The sequence below is a fragment of the Balaenoptera ricei genome, chromosome 5 (genome assembly GCF_028023285.1).
Source record: "Balaenoptera ricei isolate mBalRic1 chromosome 5, mBalRic1.hap2, whole genome shotgun sequence".
Taxonomy (NCBI): Eukaryota; Metazoa; Chordata; class Mammalia; order Artiodactyla; family Balaenopteridae; genus Balaenoptera; species Balaenoptera ricei.
The window spans coordinates 106,592,019-106,611,959 of record NC_082643.1 but is presented as its reverse complement, the minus strand read 5'-3'; the positions used below and the strand labels follow the sequence as shown (position 1 = coordinate 106,611,959).

Here is a 19,941-nt window from a genome sequence, read left to right as displayed (position 1 = left end):
TGCCTCCTGGCTCCAGACACCACCTCCCCTATTTTTGGTTCCCCAGAGAGGTCCCCCAGTGGCTGTCCTGACTACCTGCCCACCCCTCCCTCCTGGGGGAATGTGAGGGTGGCTTCTTGGACATGTCCAAGGGCTCATCCACAGCAAGGGTTCACACAGTGGGAACCTCACTGGGTTGAACAGAACCCAACAGGACATGAACAGCGGCCTTCCTCTCTCTGAGCTGCCTTTTCCCTCCCAGCCCGTCTCCTTGCTGTCCTGTATCCCCATGACCCTGCCTCTCCAAAAGTTTCACAGTTCTCTAATAGGGGGCTGGTGGGCCTGGGCACACTCCCGATTCAGCGCGGTGTGTGTGTGTCAGGGAAGCCTTGCTGGAGGAGGTGAGTCTGAGCTGAGACTTAGAGAACGGAGGAGGCATTAATGGAGGGGCACTTGGAGCCCCTGAAATCTTTGGAAGCAGGGGTCACCCAATCTGATTTTGGTAGACCCCCCGGCTGGGGCGCGATCAAACTCAAGTGTGGCCGCCCAGCGCCCGCCGCGCCAGCCTGGCTCCCTCCCTCCCACGCCGGTCTTGGTCCTCAGCCTCCTCCCGTCCCGCCAAGCCCCAGATGCCTGTGTCAGTTCCAGAAAACTTTCCGCGGAGGCTCTCACTGAGCATGCTCGGCGGCGGGGCGGGCCTGGGGTCCGGAAGCTGCTCCAACTCGGCCTTCCCTCGCCACGTCTGGGGTCTCTCGTCCCTGGCTGGCGATGGGCTCGGCGGGCGCCCGGGGGCACGCCACGTGGGTGCTGGCCGGGGGCCTCCTGGCTGCCGCCCTGGCGCTGCCCGCGGGGCCCGGGGACCGAGGCCGGCTCCCCGCGGACCCGGGTCCCCTCTGGCGCCCCCTCGGCGCCCAGCCTCCCCCGGATCCCCGCTCGGCTCCCGGGGTGGGGCCAGAGCAGACCGCGGAGGTAAGGAGGGCCCGCCCCCAGTCTCGGGTCTGAGTTGGGAAGTTTGGCTTCACCTTATACCCGCGGCGCGGAGGCCCCTTCGGGTTAGGGAAATTACCCTAAAGGGAGGGCGGGATCTGAGTAGGATGCAACGCGTGTTCCTTTCCGCTTGTGGCCAGAAAACTCCCTGGAAAGGTGGAGACAGCGGTGTGGCTGGTGGCTGTGGGTTTGGACCTTGCCAGAGGCCGGGTCGATCCCCCTAAGCAGCCTAAGAGCTCTGTGACCTCGGGCAGGTAGCGTCACTTCTCGTGCCTCGCTCTCCTGATCTGTAACTATTGCAGGGTCCACCCCAGAGGGTCGATGTGAGAGTTTAGATGAGTTCAGGAATGTAGGTAGAGCATCTTACACAGGTGAGTGCTTCGGGAGAGTGTAGCAGTTGATAAAAGACACTATTGCTGGGGTTTTCTGTGACTGCAAATTTAGCCACTTTCTACTTCACCCTGCCCCTTCCTGTGTGGTCCCTAACTTGGGAGGGCACAGAGCTCTGGCTGTCACCCTAGATTTCCCCTCTCCCTCCGCCAAATCTAGTCACCAGTCCCCCTGCCTTTTCCTCCTAATCAGTTCTGATGTCTGCTCCCCACTCCCTCGCCCACCCGGCTGCATCCACTAGGTTCAGTCCCCACCCCTCAGCCTCTGGCCTTTGAGGATTGTTTCCTCTGGGTCACCCTCACACCCTAATTTCCCGTCCATTCCTCCCCCCACCTCTAGGTGACCTGTCCATGGTATACACCTGACCACTCTGCCCTGCCCCCCGCTCGCCACGTATATCCCCTTTCCACCCTGACCCCTGTTGCAAATCCAGGCTTCTGTTCCCAGGAATGTCTGTCCAGTGGTCTGGCCCATCGCTGCCCTGTGGTCCTCCCAGCCCTCCCCCAGGGCCCGGCTCCTCTTGTCCTGTTGAGTTTTCTACCTGTAGACCCCAGGGTGCCTGCTACACTTGCTACAGATTTTTAGGTCTCTTAAATGAGATTCCCTTCACTGTCTATGATTAATTCTTAGGTTTTCACTAGAGAAGACAAAGTAATGCTGTGTCAATTTACTGAGCTTTTATAAAGCTCATGATGAACATTTTCACAAGATCCTTTCACTTGCTCCTGTCTGGTGTGGTGGGAAGTATCTGGCCCATTTTGCTGATGAGAAAACCAAGGCCCAGGGAGCCAAACCCCCAGGCCTGTCCTGTGCTCTCGCAATGGCCCCCACGTTCAGAGCTCACTCACCTGTCCTCACCTGATCTTTCCTTTGGGAAGCCAATGCCAGAACATTTACATGGATGCTTGTTGCTAGGCTCTACAAAAGAGTGCTTTAAAAACCTGAACCCAAATGCTCACATTAACTTATTATGTCTCCCCTCCTGCAAAGGATGAGCTAACAGCCAGTTTACAACTGTTTCCCAGTTGTTCTAAAACTGCTGTGTCCAGTACATTGGCTCTGGCCAAGCTGTGGCTGTTTGAATTTAAACGTTTCAGGTGCCCGATGGCCCCATGTGCTAGTGGCTCCCATATTGGACAGCCCAGACCACAGAGCATTTCCATCATCCCAGAAAGTGCTATTGGAAGTTTGTCAGAAGGAGAGAAACAGTGAAGGCGTGAGTGGGCAAGAGGCTTCTGAGTGTTTACGGAAGGCCCTTTAGGTACCAGACTGTTCTGGGTGCTTGAGATACAAGGGAACAAGACAGTCTCTGCTCTTAGACCTGCATTCTTGGGGCAGGAGAAAGACACTAAATGGTGTTAATCTATAGTGTGGTAGTTGGTGGTCAGGCTGTAGAGAGGAATACAGTGGGCAAAGTGGGCTGGCAGATATAGCCTTGAGCACCATCTAGACGGGGTGGTCAGGGAAGGCGCTTTTAGGAGATGACAGTTGAGCAGAGCCTTGGATGGAATGAGGGAGGGGCATGGGTGATTCTGGAGAAAAACTTTCCAGAGTGAGATCATAGTGAGGGCAAAGGCCAGAGGTGGGAAGTGCTTTGTGTGGCCCAGGACCAGTAAGGAGGCTGGTGTGGCCTGAGGAGGGGTGGGGGGAGAAGGGAGGAGTGGAAGGAGGTGAAGCTAGAGGATGAGGAGGGGCCAGATCAGGAAAGGCCCTGTGGCCCATGCTTAAGACTGGCTGTTATTTTGAGTTAGATGGAAGCCATGGGTGAGTCTTGAGCAGAAAAGTGGCTTGCTCTGACTCGTCTTTTTAAAACATCCCCATGGCAGGTGTGGGAGTAAAGGATAGAGGGCAGAGGTAGAAAGAAAAACCAAGAGAGGAGGCAGGTGGGAGACCAGGCAGACGATGGAGGTGAAATGGACCAGGGAGGTTAGTGGAGGGCTGCTGAGAAGTTGTGGATTGGGGATATATTTTGAAAGTAGGGCCAGGGGATTTGCTGGGATTGGATGTGGGTTGAGAGAGAGGAAAAGAGGAGTCAAGGATGAAACCACGAACTTGGGCCTGAGCAGATGAGAGACTAGAGATACCATTAGCTAACATGCAGAAACCTCGGAGGCCATCAGGAATTCTGATTTGGTCTTGTTGAGTTTGACATACCTATGAGGCATCCAGGTAGAGATGTACAGGAGAGTGGTGGATGGGTGAGTCTTGATCTGAGGGAGAAATCTGAGCTGGAGATCTATATCAAGGAGTGGACAGTGTACACAGGCCTTTAACCCCACAGGGCCTGGCTGAGTTGCCCTTGGGAGTAAGTATGGTTTGAGAAGAGTGAGGCCTTAGGGCAGAGGCCTGGAGCAACACCAGGGCCAGGCATCCAGCAGAGGAGATGAGACCAAGACTGTGACCCACAGGTCAAGGGAGGAAAGTATTTCAGGGAGAGAGGGCTCCCCAAAGATGTTCACATCCTGATCCCTGGAACCTGTGAGTGTATTACATCACATGGCAAAGGGAGATTAACATTGCAGATGGTGTTCAGGTTGCTAATCAGCTGACCTTATAAAAGGGAGGTTATCTTGGAATATCCCGGTGGTCCCAGGGTAATCCCAAGGGTCCTTAAAAATGGAAGAGGGAGGCAGGAGAGAGTCAGAAGATGTGACATTGGAAGGTCAGAGGGATGCACTGGGAGACCTCAACCCACTGCTGCTGGCTTTGAAGATGGAGTAAGGGGCCGTGGGCTAAGGAGTGTGGGCTGCCTCTAGAGGCTGGAAGAGGCTTACCCAGAGCCTCCAGAAAAGAATGCAGCCCTGCAGACACTTTGATTTTCGCTCAGTGAGACCCATGTCAGACTCCTAACCTCCAGAACCGTACAGTAATAAACATGTGTTTGTTTTAAGCCACTCAGTTTGTGATGATTTGTTACAGCAGCCGTAGGATGCTAATACACTCACATACCAAATGCTGCTGGTGAGTTGTGTGCAATAAGGATGGAGAACTGGCTGTGAACTGAGGCCTTGTAGAGGTCCTGGTGACCTTGTCAGGAGCTGTGTCATCTTGGAGAGGGGGATCACCAGGGAGGGGAAGGCTGGATATTGAAGGTGGGTATCGACTGGCAGTTGGTGTGGTGTGTGTGAGAGCAGGCGTTCACAGTAGCCAAGGAGCCCCCAGAGAGTCACCCCTAGGCTAGTGATACCCAGGATCTGGCGACCTCAGGGAGCCATAGCCAAGGGTCCCCAAGGGTCCCTGGCACTTGAGGGCTTCCTGAGTCATTTGCTACCTGGGTCCTGCCCCTCCTCCTCAAGTGGAAGCGTCTGTTGGGAAGGGGACCTCTGTCCCTCGGTGAGGTCAGGGACCTGGCACAGAGCCTGCCGTGTGGCAAAGGCTGGGTGAAAGAATGGATGGAAAGTTCCAGGGGCAGGGGTCGTATAGGCAGACGTGTGTGGGAGTTGGGTGCCCCGTGGCACCACTGTTTGCCCCAGAGACCTCACGAATGAATTCTAGTCTTTTCTGGTTAACAGACTTTAGTTTTCAGAACAGTTTTTGATTTTAGAAAAATTGTACACATGGTAAAGAAAATTCATATATATTCTCCCCAATACACAGTTTCCCTTACTATTAGTGTCTTACATTAGTAAGATACATTTATTACAGTTAATGGTCTAACCTTGATATGCTATTGTAAAAGTCCATAGTTTATTCGGATTTCCTTAGCTTTTGTACCCAATGTCCGTTTCTGTCCCAGGACCCCATCCAGGACACCACTTTACATGTAGCTGTCACTTTCCTTGTCTTGAGGACCTCAGCAGTTTAGAGGAGGACTGGGCAGGTATTTTGCAGGGTGCCCTCTGTTGGGATTCATCTTGGTGCATCTAGTAACATGATTTATCGCTGTTGGTGTTTTTTTTTTTCATTTGTTTGTTTTCAGATTTCCCTATAGTTTATAACAGTGAAAAAACACCCACATGGTCCTGAGGGCATATTCAATTTATGAGCATCAAAGGAAGACAGATTTAGATACATTAAACTGTTGTTTCTATGTTTATAATTATATGCAGCCACATAAAAAATAATGTACAGAACACCTTGTCCTACAAAACAGCTTTGGGGAATTTTCTCTGACTAGAAATTATCCCAGTTTGGGAACATTAGATTAGACATGAACATAAATTCAAGATATTATTAATTTATTTGAAAGAGTTGAACATTTAAGAAGGCTGTTTCTACCAGTGGAAACAAAGATGGAAAACTGTCAAATAATTGTGAGTTGCTTGGAATTCTTCCTGGCTTCCAGGAATTAAATTGGGAACAGACATCTGCCCACACAGTAAAAATGATCATATTAGTAAATGTTTCTTTAAATGAAACACACAATGACAAAAATGATTCTTTAGTGGATTCCCAGTCAAAGGGAAAGAAATATTAAATAAGTTGGAAACTATGCCACGGTCTTCAATTTCAGAAGTAGAGACTAGCAATTAAGAGGAAGTTTTCTGGGATGTTTCGCTGTCGGTGTTGACCTTGAACTCCCGGCTGGACCAGCGCTGGCCAGGTTGCTCCACTGTGAAATTACCCCCTCCCCCTGCACTGTACTTGTTAGAAGGAGGTCACTATGCACAGGCTGGATGTGTGCTCTTAGGAGATGTTTTTTTCCTGCCAGATGGCAGCACAGACTTATTCCATCCACATCAGTGTCTGGTCACTAAGTCTCTGTTCTCGTTATTGCTGTTGTTGCAACGACACATGGGCACACGCTCCTCTTACAAGAAATGAAACAATATAAGTGGTGCGGAAACAAGGGATCCCCCTCTCTACTGTGCACAGACTTGGTCCCCAAGTCCCAAAGTCTAAGTCTTCAGCATACTCCTTTCGTGGCTTTTAAAAATAATGTGTGGTTATGATATTGTATATTGTTAAACGTGTAATTATATATTAAATGTATAAATAATTAGTATTAAGTATATTGTTAAATATCTACATATATATAGATATACTTTCAAGTTATTAAATATGTAAGTAAATATGTAAATATATACTAGTAAACTAACTGTAATTTATATAAAAATAAAGATAATATAAATACGTAAATATAATTATTAAATATATAATAATGTCTTAAACATATTAAAATGCCATTTTTATTAAATGAAACCATATTATTCATAACTTTATGACCTAGGGATCTTACTTGATATATATTAGAGTTGCTTCTAGGTAATCACAGATCTGCTTTATTTATTTCTTTGTTTATATTTGTAATTGCGGCAAAAGACACATAACAAAATTTACCCTCTTAACAGTTCAGCGATGTTAAATACATTCACACTGTTGTGCTTCCATCTCCAGAACTCTTTTCATCTCGTGAAACTGAAACTCTGTCCCCATTAATCAACAACCCCCCCCCATTCTTTTGTCCCCCAGCCCCTGGCAACCACCATTCTACTTTCTGTCTCTATGAATTTGACATACCTCCTATAAGTAGAATTGTATGCATGGACCACTTTTACTTATCCATCCATCAGTGGACACTGGGTTGCTTCCACCTTTTGGCTATTGTGAATAATGCTGCTGTGAACAGCACTGGGCTTGGCCCATTTCAAGGGCTGTAGCCAGGGCACTACAATAACAGTAATTATTATTATCATTATTTTATAGTGGTGGGGTCTGGGCCTTTCCAAGGCTCAGTATTTTACAAAGGTAGAGTGGAGGGGTTGGCTGGGCCCCATTTAGACAAGTTTTAATCACTGAACGAGGTGAAGCAAGCTGGGAGGAGGCTTTGAGGTCCACACTTTTCAGAGGAGGAATCTGAGGCTCAGAGAGGCTGAGAGACTTGGCCAAGGACATACAGCGAGTAAATGGTCCAGTTCGAATCCAGTTCTCCAGACTCCCAGGCTAGTGTTTTATGTGCCACTCTGAAAACTTGCAGGATCTTGGGAATTCAGAGACTTGAGGCTCTCCCAACATCACAGGGTTCGTGAAAAGCAGAGATGGGATTTGAACCCAGGTCTGTCCAACTATATGAAATTTCCCCTACACTCTGCTGTCTCCCTAGACAGCTCCCAGAAATGCAGTTACATCATCCTGCACTCAAAAGCTGGTGGGATGATCGACTTAGAAAAATTTACATCAGATTTCTGGATAAAAGTGCAGCTCCTCTCCACGTGAGCCATTTACAAAAATGGCTTTCAACCACCCCTAGTATGTTCTTCGTTAATGTCTTTGTGCCTTTTGACTCTTTTTAGGACTTGCCCCATGGGATTTGGCCCAGTGTGGAAAGCTCTCACTTTCTGACTGCAGGTAAGTTTTTCTTTTGGTTGATTTTTTATTGATTTGACCACGAGAGAGAACCAGACCCTAAAGCCATAGCCCTCCTACTTCTGCCTCCCTTGCCCCCTGCTCACCAGCGTGCCTTACAGAGCAAGGCAATGTGTCACCTTCTACAGCAGTGGGTTGGAGCTTGGGTGCACAGCCCAGAATTCAGGGTGAGGTGGTCTGTCTTCATTCCCCCTGAAGGCATCTGATAAAGAAAATGCAGAATGTTTGTGTTAGCCAAGTGTATGAGTTTCTTTTCGCTGCTGTAACAAGTTATTACACATTTAGTGGTGAAAACAGCACAAAGGTATTCTCGTATGGTTCTGGAGGGCAGAAGTCCAAAATCAGTCTAACTGGTCTGAGTCACGGTGTCGGCAGGTCCTCACTCCCTCTGAGGCCCTAGGAGAAGGCCTTTCCTTCTCCAGGATCTGGAGCTGTATCCCTTGCATTATGCAGGTCATGGCCCCTTCCTCCAGCCTCCAGACCAGCAGAATAGCATCTTGCCTCAGCGGGCACATGGCCTTCTCTTCTGCCTCTCAGATCTCTCTCTACCTCCCTCTTTAAGGACACCTGGGATTACATTTATGGGCCCCTGGGTAATCCAGGTTACTTCCGCATCACAAGGCCCATAATTTAATCACATCTGCAGAGTCCCTGTTGCCATATAAGATAACATATTCACAGGTTCCTGGGATTAGGACCTGGGTATCTTTGGGGACTGTCATTCAGCCTACCACACTGGGTGACAGAAATTCAACTGAAACTAACTTAAGCAAAGAGGAATTTGTTGGTCCCTATAACTGGACCTCGCAGGCCCTAGGCACTGCTGGATGGGGGAGTGGTGTTCTCAGGGCTCTGCCTTTCTCTTTCTCTCTCTTTTTTTTTTTTTTTTTTTATTGGGGTATAGTTGCTTTACAATGTTGTGTTAGTTTCTGCTGTACAATGAAGTGAATCAGCTGTATGTATGCATATATCCCCTCCCTCTTGGACCTCCCTCCCACCTGCCACCCAGCCATCCCACCCATCTAGGTCACCACAGAGCACCGAGCTGAGCTCCCTGTGCATACAGCAGGTTCCCACTAGCTATCTGTTTCACACATGGTAGTGTATATATGTCAGGGCTCTGCCTTTCTCTTTCCGTCGCGGCCCCTGCTTTCCTCTGGTGAGTGTGATTTTCAGGAACATTCTTTCCACGTGGTGGGAAAGACAACCACTGGCAGCCCCGGACTTTCAGGAGTCTGACTGCTGCCACTTGCAGAAAGGAAGAGACTTCCCAGTAGCTCGGCAAAAGTTCAGGAAAGACCAGTGGGTGCAGCCTGGGTCCCATGCCAGTTCCTGACCCTGTCACTGGGGCTTGCGGGGAGAGTGTTCTGGGTTCCGTGCTTAATTCTGGCCTCCTGGGGACCAGGATGGGCTGGGATCCAGGTTTTTCTGTATAGACTAAGAATCTTACTGACTAGTGTGTGTATGTGTGGGCGGGGCTACCGTGAAGGGAGGGGTCCTGGGCAGGCAGAATAGTTTTTTTGTCCAGAATCTGCTAGGCACAGATTATGAATACACCTCTTTGTTCTATACCAGGGATAAACATATTTCATTTCCTGGGGGAGTCAGAAGTACTTTTTATATCTTTTATTACTCTCTGCAGTCTTTACAATTTACAAAATCCAATGTTTTCATTTGAGTAAAATAGGTTGAGGTGATATCACAGTAATCACAGAGACCTTTTAGCCACTGATTAAGCAGACTTGTTGGTCAAAGGGAGCGCAGTGCACTAAGGACTGTGGTTGTAGTGAGAGCAGAGGGTGGAGGACTAAGGCCACTGGGAGGGCTTCAGGGAGGGCTTCCTGGAGGAGGTGCTGCTCAACTGAGTCCTGAGGAGTGGCAGTTAGTAGGACAAGGGGATGGAAGGAGAGGCTTCCAGGCCTGTGGCAGCCCAGAGGCGAGGGAGTGAGGGTGCATCCAAACACCTGCACAAATAGTACAGGTGACCCATGTGACAGTGGCACTAGTGGGGAGGCCGCTGGGCAATGATGCAGTGGGTGGTGATGGTCACTTCGGAGCTTGACTTCCTTCTATACTGTATGTGGACAATAGCAGTGGCTGCCTCATTCAGGTCTTCATCAGAGCCTGCGGCTGGGCCTTCTGAGGGCCTGGAGGAACAGGGGGCACCTGCAGGATGCCTGCACCAGAGATAAAGCCCAGAGTGGCCTTAGGATTTTACACCCAGCAAGTCTCCTGGGTAAGCATTTGTTCCTTAGCCCGAGGGGCTGGGCTGCGGTCCGGAGGTGGGTGTCCTGTCCCACTGTGTGATTGACTGAAACAATCCCGAAGGAGCAGCCAGCCTGGGAAAGCTCCTGCCTGTTCCCATGTGAGGGCTGTCAATTCCCCGATGCTCACCTTTGTCCCCATTCCAACATCATGAACTGAATCAACCACAGGTACTATTCTAGAAAAAAAGATGTTGATTTTATCTAGGATTCCAGTTCCACGTCCTTTTTTTTTTTAATTTTAATTTTTCCTACATATATTTAGAAATTCTATTAAAAAAGGGTTCAAAAACACTTCTAAAGACCTTGCTATCAATACTCTGTGTAAGAAAGACTGAATAACAGGATTCATTCTCAGTCAATATAAGTGTATATTTGGATAGAAGATAAATGTTGAAAAGGCGCAACTCCACAATTCAGGTCACTTCAAAATATAAATTTATACAGTGGTCAGATGAGTTTCCCAAGGACACAGCTGGTGAGTGACAGAGCCAGGATTTGAACGCAGGGCTGTCTGATGCCAGGTGTGTAAGAATCACCTATGGCTCCTCCCTCGCCTTGTGGTTCTGACTCAGTAGGTCTGGGGTGGGGCCCAGGAATGTACATTTCAGCCTACAGCCCAGGTAAGGAGCACAGACTTCGAGAAACACTGTCCTTAAGCTCTGTGTCTCCCAATGAGAATGTCTCATCTTCTTGGCAAAGAGATGGTAAGTCATTCATTCATTTACTCACTTATTCACTTACTCAGCAAAGATTTCCCAAGTGCCTTCACGTACCATGTGGTTTGCCTCTGGAGTTTAACCGCTGCCTTTCTGTATTATGTAATGCATGTGCATTGTTATTTTGCAGCAGAAGCACCATTTGGAATGAAATTCAATAAGAAAACTGAAGTCTTTAACCCACCTCCGACTTCTGCAGCCTCCAGTGGGCCGTGGATTCATTCCGTATTTGCTTTTATACCCTCGTGGCCCAAGAAGACCTTGTTTAAAAGAGAGTCTGCTGTAACACACCACTTGGTAAGTAACATGTTCAGTTCTTTAAAAGACATATCAGAAGTTGTAAAGAAGCCAGTTTTGGACCATATGTGTAGAAAATGTCACAGGCTTTTGTTCCTCCAAAAAACCTGTTCTTCCTCTTTCACTGAATATAGTTATCATTGGGAAGTAAATCCCTTTTTCTTTCCAGAGAGCTGCTTCTTCTGTACAATATACAGTATTTAGATGAACAGGATGTGTGAATCTGAGCATTGGGCCCCCCTGCTGGTTCTAAAGCAGGGCAAGGGGTCCTGTTTTAACCAGACTGATTCACTTGCTCCTGTTATAAAAATGCTGCTACCGATAATAGGGCTAGGTGTTTAACGAATATTTTCTATTTGCCAGGCATGAGGCTTAGCACTGTCTATGCATAATCTCACTGGAGCCTCATTACGAGTTTCTTAAACAGGTACTGTTTTCATTCCCATTTTACAGAGAGGAAATGAGGATTGGAGAGATTAAGAGGCTTGTTCAGGGTCCCACAGGCCGAAGTGGCAGAGCCAGAATTTGGAGCCCCGGCTCTTAACCACTGCCCCTGCTCCCGCTGTTGTTCATATTCTGTGTGATGTGTTGGCTTCACATGGCGCTGACTTTCACCTAAGCTTTCATGACTTAAGATGCCTTGAGGACCACTGCGTTCAGCCAACAGGCTGCCATGGCCACAAGCCCCTTCTTGGCCCCCAGCTACATGTTTGTATTAGTTTCCTAGACTGTGTAACAAATTTCCACCAACTTGGTGGCTTAAGACAATGACATTTATTCTCTCCCTGTTCTGGAGGTGGGAAGTCAAGGTGTCAGCAGAGCCGTGCTGTCACTGGGGGCTTGTAGGAGAAGATCCGTCCTTGTCTCTTCCAGCTTCTGATCGCTTTCCTTGGTTTGTGGCTGCCTCACTCCAATCTCTCTATTAGGATTCCCTGGAGAAACAAAACTGGTAGAAACAAAACAGGTAGGACACATGTGAGGGAGAGAGGGGGGGATTTATTTTAAGGAATTGCTCATGTGATTGTGGGGACTGGCAAGTCCACACTCTGCAGGGCAGGCTGGAGACCCAGGGAAGAGCTGATGCTCAGGTTGGAAAGGTGTCTGCCACAGAATTCCCTTTTCCTTAGGGGAAACCTCAGTCTTTTCCATTAAGGCTTCACCTGATTGGGCGAGGCCCACCCACCTCATGGAGGGTCATCGGCTTTATTCAAAGTCCATTGACCTAAACATTACTCTCATCTAAAATACCTTCACAGTGACATCTGGACATGTTTGACTAAATATCTGGGTACCATGGCTGGGTACCATGGCCCAGCCAGTTGACATGTAACATTTACTGTCACTCTGTCTCCACCTTCTTGTGGCCTCTTCTCTGTGGCTGTGTACTCTCCTTTTCTGTCACTGATAAGGACACTTGTCATTGGATTTAGGGCCTAGCTAAATCCAATCCACCTAAATCCAGAATGATCTCATCTTGAGAGCCTTGGCTTAATTACATCTTCAAAGACCCCTTTTCCAGATAGGATGACATTCCCAGGTTCTGGGCTTTAGGACGTGGAGCCACATTCAACCCACCATGTTGGTCATCATCTTTCCAATCCTCTCCAGTGACAGGTGACTCAACCCCTCTTTCGGCAGCACCTCCATCCTCCATCCCCCCTCCTGTGTGTCTTTGCCCAACAAGCTATGTTTATTCAATTGTCATTTGCAAGATGCTGTGTGGGGATCAGAAGAGTAGAAAGCCAGGTGTCTGCCCTCAAGGACGCACTGGGGGCCTGGCACGTCAGAGCATGAGAGTGGGGTCGTGGACAGAGACTCGACCAGAATCAGAGGCCTGGGCAGCTTATGCTGCTGCATGTGGTCAGCGTATTCTCAGGAACATCACTTCCCCTTTCTGTGTCTTTGTTCGCTTCTGTACAATGAGAGGGTCATGCTCTGGAGAGGGGTGTGCGGTGTGGGAGGATCATAGGATACGGAGCACACAGCCTGGGGTGGAGTCCAAGCTTCCTGCCTGTGCAGCCTTGGGCAAGTGCGTTAACCCTCATGAGGCTTAGTTTCCTCATCTGTAAAATGGGAGTAATAGAATTCATATGTGTACAGTGATGGGCCTATGCCTGGCACTTGGGAAAGAATAGCCATTGTTATGATCGTTGGTATCACCGAGAGCTGCCGTGGTCTGTGATTGACAGTATGGCTCCACCCACTGCAGATGGAGGGGGGCAGGGCAGACAGCGGGGAGGCATGGCCTGGGGTCACGGGGCATATGGCAAGGGCGGAAATGAACAGGGACCAGTTGTGATTACGAGGGGCAGCGGGGCTGGCATCTGGTGGGCGAGCTCTGGCTTTCCACTGGTCTCCTTCCAGGGGAGCCATCGTGGGGCTGGAGGAGCCCAATCCTGGCTTGATTCTCTACCTGTTGATGATGCACCCCGCTCATGGGAGGTGCCCCAACATGCTGTGGTCCACGTTCACTCAGTCCCTGCCGTGTGGCTGGTGTACCCCACACAGGACATGTGCGCAGCCCTTAAAGGATTTTTCCATAGCTCTGCTCACATGCCTCCTGCTGAAGTGTCAAGCCTGGTTTGCTGAGTCCCTGTGACAATGGTGTCACTGACACGCACCGCAGACCGGGACACAGCCCCGTGTGATCCACGTCCACGTTCTTCGTCCCTCATAGGTTTTAAGTTCCAGTCCTGTAATACTCCTTTTAAAAAAATCTTCAGGACTGATGGGAGTTACTACACCAGCAGAAGTAACCCCTCTGCCTGGCAGGTGAACTTTTAAAAGTTCACCTTGTACTTTTACTTGACAAATATAGCATGAAATATTTTTCATTTTCTAATGATTTCTATATTTTATTGTAGTATGGAGACATTTCAAGAGACATTCAAGGAACTTCTGAGAATGGAGTAATTTTTCAGAAATGTGCAGTGGTGAGTATTCATAGGTAGTTTATACTTAAAGAGAAAATAATTGAAGTTGCCCAAATCATATATTAGTAGAGTTATGTATTTAAAGAACTGGTGAATCACGTGGTTATCTACCCATGTCTGGACACAGGTGATGATGCAACCCACAGGGATCTTATATTTTATATGGCAGCACCAGGACTAAGATTTTTTGGTAACAATAAAATTATTGGCAGTGAAAATCCTCTGCGATCATTTAAAATGAGAAAGTGTATATTTTCTCTCAGATTTTAACATTGATATGATGCCCGACAGATTAAAAATTCACTTAATGTCTTTAGGTCTTTGACCCTTACTAATCTCATGAGATGGCTTTCACATGATCCTGTGTTGAGGGTCCCCAAGACCACCCTCAGTTTCAGTGCTTCCCTGGAAGGACTCACAGAACTCAGAAAAGCGGTTCTACACACAGTTACAGTTTATAACAGCAAAATGATATAGATTACAGTCAGCAAAGCAAAAGGCACATAGGACAGAGTTCTGGGGAGACCAGGCCCAAGACAGCCAGTCTTCTCCTGGTGGAGTTGAAAGAAGAGCGTTTAATTTGCCCAGCAATGATGTGTGGCATCAACCAGGGATGCTCACCCAAGCCATGGAATCCAGGATTTTTATTAAGGATCCATCACGTAAGCATGTGCACCCATGTCGCTGACCTCCGTTATTCAGGTCACCTGAACATAGCTTGGCCCAAGGCCCTCACCGTGAACCACATTGTTTGCAGAGACTACCTGGGGTGGCCCAAAGCCGTAGGATATAAAGACACTCTTATCAGGCAGGATATGCCAAGGGCTTTAGAGGTTAGTCTCCCAGGAGCTGGTCCTCTCTTTGGGATGTGTGGGGTTTGGACAATCCAAGCCTGCTGAGCTGACCACGTACTGCACAGCCCTCATTTCAGCCCAGGCCCTCAGCTGTTTTGCTCCCCTTCCTGGATAAAATTGGTACTACCAGTTTCTCCTGTGTCCTTCTAGAGATGTTTCCTGCCACATGCACTCAGTTATGAGTGTGTGTGTGTGTGTGTGGTGCACGTATATACATACGCATACCTTCCTTCTTCCCCTTTTTACGTTGGTGCCAGTATTCCATACACGGAGTTTTACAACTTGCTTTTTTCATTTACTACGTTCCAGAGCTCACTCTTCTTGGGACATACATGGCTTCCCTCTCTTTCCTCAGCTCCTGTGTCTCTTTCAGCAGAGCTGGGGTGAAGGAAGGGCAGGAGTGGTGGGAGACAGGGTTCGAGAGAGGGAGCAGGGCAAGGTCGCAGAGGCCAGGTGGGGAGCCAAGCTGCTGATGGGCCACTGGCTTTGAAGAGCTGAGCTATTCATTTAACTTTTTTTTTTTTCTGGCCTCACCACATGGCTTGGGGGATCTCAGTTCCCCGACTAGGGATTGAACCTGGGCCACAGCAGTGAAAGCCTGGAATCCTAACCACTAGGCCACCAGGGAACTCCCTAGCCCTGAGCTATTCAAACACATGGGCAGGCAGAACCCTGAAGGGGGCAACTGGTCAGGAGACAGGAGACCAGCTTGGGGCAAACCTGGAGATCAGATGGCAGTCAGAGGCCCTGGACTGTCTGGGGCTGAATCTTCAAACTAATAGAGTAAGAAAGAGCCACTGTTTGCTTCTCTTGGTGACACCAGTTGTCACAATCTCCCCAGCCTGACTGTGGTCCTGTGCGTGGATGTTTTTCCTTCTAAGTTTCTCTGTGGGCATGATTTCACTGCATTTCAGGGTCCCGGTTTCTTTGAAATTATCTCTGAGCAACAGCTTGGCAAGCGGGAGTCAAAATTCTCCTGGGGCCTTTGAAATCAAACCTGATAAATTCTAGAACCTTTGTGAGACCTAATCCCCTCCCACGGGCACAGTTGAGCTGGGGCCTCGTTTTGGGAAGTTGGGTTTGCCAGCAAGCCCAACCTCACTTTGCCTCCTGCCCTAGGTGTCCGTGCAGAGTGAGTGGCAGACAGCCCACGTGCGACTGTTTGTGAACAACACGAGGACGCCCGCGGCTGCCAACCTCTCTGACCTGCTCTTACTGGACAACATCACAGGCCTCACCGTTAGGGAGTCGGCTGGAAACCAGACCTCAAGAGGGTTCCAGGCTTTCAGGAAGAAGTTTCTGCAAGGTAATAGCCACGTGTATGAAGTCAGGGGTGGAAAATGATGAAAATACGTACAGATACTCACAGAGCATGGGATATGCAGCAGGCATCTTCTTAGACACGTGACATGTGTTCGTGCAGTCGGTCCTCACAATAGATTGTACCATCAGGGCATCAGAGGAGGAGACCACTGCTCAGTATCTGCACCCAGGAAGCTGGCTTGTCACTTAGGCTGAAAGAGGTGGGTTTTGGGGAAAGAGTTTTTGCAATATATATATATGCAACATTTATTATGAAAAATTTCAAACATACGCAGAGATTATAGTGAACCCCAATATATCCATCACCCAGATGACCAAAATGACCATCACTCAGTAAAATGAAGAGCTTGTTTTGGGGAGTGCTGGGCAGACATGGGCGTGGTCTGACATCAGCCCTGGAAGCATGCTCTTGACATGTTCAAGCGTGTTCAGGCGTGTTCACGGGAGTAACTCAACTACTGATTGGCTCCCTTTCAAAGTATGACACCATCACTGATTGGCTTTCAGAGATGTGTTTCCTGAGGCGAGTTGTCATTGGTTAATTAAGGAGATTTAAAACCAATTCTGGATGCAGTTGTTCCTATGACTTCAGAACTGTCAGTTTTCCTAGGAAGGTGAGATTTCTTTTATTCTGAGTAGGTGCCCTGTCTTCAGATAAAGAGACTAAGGTGGTGAGGAACTTGCCCAAGACCATAGGACTGGCACTCAAGACTGAGATTCAAACTCAGGAAGTCTGGATCCCCCATCCACCCCATACCCAGGATGCTCTAGTGCCTCTCACATGCCTGGGACTCTTACTGACCTCTCCACTTCCATACACATGGCCCACGTTGCTCATCAATCCCAGCATTCTTTCTCTCTGAGTCTAGATGAAGCCTCAGAATCCTTCTTAACACCATATTATTGACAGAAGCTACCAGTGGAGTTGGCCCACAAGTAGTGACCTCTTTGCTGGCTCTGGTTTAAGCAGTGTCATAAAAACTGTATGATACGTCCCAGCTAAGTGATCTTCAGTGCCTTTCTTCAATGATGTAAAAATAAATCCCCCCAATTCTTAAACTGGTGCTCAGAGAAAAGAACGTGGGGCTGTGAGCAGAGCACAGACTCGGTCTCAGACAGACCTAGCTTGACTCCTAACTTAGCCGTTTTAGAGCTGTGTGGCCCCTGTAAATCACCGTCTCTGAACTCCAGATGTGGCATGTGTATAACAGCCTTGTAGAGCTGTTGCAGAGTCTAGACGAGGTGATGTGGCCTGGCGCTCTGCCTGCTCCAGTGTGGCTTGCCTCTCTGGTCTTGTTGCTCCTATGGTATTTTGTAGTCCATGCTCCTGCGGAGCAAACTTGTCACTTTTCTCCCATGACTCGACATCAGATCCTGCTCTTGTGTCTGTCTGGAGGGTCCTTCTCTCCTTCCCTGCATCTCATTCACCTGCCCCTCCTGCATTTCATCTGCTTGGAGCCTGGACCACCCAGGAACTTCATGCATGAACTCACTGACTTCCGCCCCAACACATGAGCTCTGCACACCCTTGAACCTCAGCCTCTGCTCCTGTGAACTGGGGGTGCTGGTGACACACTTCAGGGAGTCCTTCTAAGGAGAAGCTAGTTCATTCACGAAAAGCAACACAGCCTGGCCCGTGGGAAGTGCTCCCAAGTCCATGGCTATTTTGTTGTGATTATTTTTATTTTTTATTTTTGTGTTTGGTAAAAAACACATAAGATCTACCCTCTTAACAAGCTTTTAAGTATACAGTACAGTACTATTAACTGTTGTACAGCAGATCTGTAGAACTTTTTCATCCTGCATGACTGAAACTCTATCCCCATTGACTAGCAACTCCATTGCCCCCGCCTCCCAGCCATGGGCAAATATGTTTATTCTTGTGACTGTATTATTATTGTATGTATGCCCTCGCCTTACCTCTGCCTACTAGATTCTACATGCCCTGAGAGTAATATCCAAATTGTGTTTGTCTGTAACTTACCGCAATCTCAAGGGATATGACATTGGTTCTCAACTTAGTGGCATGAAACTTTTTTCCCGAAGAATAAGTATAGAACTACAGAATCAAATGACCCATCTGACCCCAGCTCATCGATGCTCTGACAATATCAATATCATTTTCATCATCATCATCATTTGCTGCTTTAAAAGAGCCACAGGTCCAAGAGGGATGGGTGGCTTCCTACTTATTAACTGGGTGACCCTAAACGAGTCACTTCATCTCTGTCAGTCTCAGTTTTCTCTTCTGTCCGCAAAAGGAAATATCGTACTTTCCATCTGTCTCAGGACACCATTTGGGGATCAACTAGTTGACGTCCTGCAGACATTTTGAGGGTGATAAAATCACTGCCAGGTCTGATTATAATGACCTTCGCCGGTATTATCATTTTAATTAGCAATTTAATCTTTATCACCTTATCTTTATGATCTAACTTTTATCATTACACACAAATAAAGTTAAAATGTTGAGGATTTTTAAAACAAAAATCCTAGGGATTCCACAGGCTCGATGCTAATTTCTCCTCTTTTCTTTACATCTTTTTGAGGTCTCAATACATTGAGAGATGAGGCACATTATAGCGTATTAGGGATAAAATATCACCCCTGATACAGGTACAGGCAGAGTCAGAGGACAAGTGTAGGTGAGATCAGGTGGGCTGGGTGACTGACCAGCAGAGTTGGACAGGCTTTGTCACCCACTGGGCATGTTGGGATGGCTCCCCCATCCTGACAAAAAAGCAAGCAGGAGTCTTGCTTTCTGCCAGTAGCCCACTCCCACGAGTAAGATAGGCTGACTGGCAATGCATACCCAAACTTTCCATCGGATGGCGTGCATTGCCCAGTGAGAAAGGGGCAGGGAGAGGCCAGCCCTGTTTCAGGTGGGGCACCCATGCTCAGGGACAGAAACCTCAAGGGTGGTGAGTGTGTGCTTCCCTTGCCGATCTCCATCGTTTTGTTCTCCAAACCCACTGGGCTCCTGGTTAATCTGAGGATTGCCAGGGGGGTGACTAGTGCCCTGGGGAAGGAGAACAGCTGTTGGTCAGGACTCAGGACAGCCCTGCTCCCCCAAACCCCCATTCGTTGCCCCTGTGTGTGTCCTTCTGGAACTGCTGGTTGGTGGAAGAAATTTTTTTTCCTGCCCCATGAAGGTTTTGGAAATGACTCGAGTGTTACATTATTGAAATAAACTCAAAGGATACTCCAGACCCAAGGCTGGAAATTCTCCCTAATTCTAATACCCATTCAGATCACATCCTGCTATGCTATTAAACAAAGTATGTCAGGGGTTTTGCAATATGATTCAAGGACAACCCTGAGTTCATTCGCATCAAGATCCTCCAACAATGACCTGCCAGCACCTCCCTTTTGCAAATTCTCCCGGAGAAATTAAAAGTTCAGGAATGAATCCCTGACAGATAGAAATCCAAATATATTCAAGTCCAAAAGGAATTAAAATCTGAGATCAAAATTTTTGCCCTTGTAAGTTTTGAAGTCCAAAGTCAAAATTCTTAAATTAAGGTTCCCCAGACCATCTTCCCATTGTTTTATTCTGTCCAGACTCCCCCGATGGTTGTTGCTGCTGGGAGGAGTTGGGGTTCCTTCAGCAGAAGAAAGGGTGCAGCTCCTTGACCCAGAAGCTGAAATTCATTGAACCCCAATTTTTTCATATGCTTCACTTTTAAAAATTTCCATAGAGGTAAGGGGACACAAGAGAGTATCATATAAACAAAATGTGGTCTATCCATACAGTGGGATATTGCTCAGCAATAGAAAGGAATGAAGTACTGGTACACACTGCGACATGTATGAACCTCAAAAAAAAGAGGTTTGCTCGGGGAAAGGAACCTGACACAAAGAACACAGCTTGTATGATTTCATTTCCATG

The 19,941-nt window shown here is 48.0% G+C and overlaps 1 protein-coding gene across 3 annotated transcripts in view; it reads left to right on the top strand.

Moving 5' to 3' along the window:
• Window positions 1–688: 688 nt before the first annotated feature.
• The window catches only part of EVC2 (EvC ciliary complex subunit 2), a 144,782-nt gene continuing 125,529 nt past the window's right edge, over window positions 689–19,941 (top strand). For 2 of the 3 annotated variants that reach the window (XM_059923346.1, XM_059923347.1), the window contains exons 1-5: window positions 689–948; window positions 7,590–7,644; window positions 10,776–10,942; window positions 13,807–13,875; window positions 15,849–16,035. In XM_059923346.1, the coding sequence (XP_059779329.1) occupies window positions 748–948; window positions 7,590–7,644; window positions 10,776–10,942; window positions 13,807–13,875; window positions 15,849–16,035 (679 nt within the window). In that variant the 5' untranslated portion in view covers window positions 689–747. The remainder of the gene's footprint in view (window positions 949–7,589; window positions 7,645–10,775; window positions 10,943–13,806; window positions 13,876–15,848; window positions 16,036–19,941) is intronic. The other variant, XM_059923345.1, reaches the window with a different exon arrangement.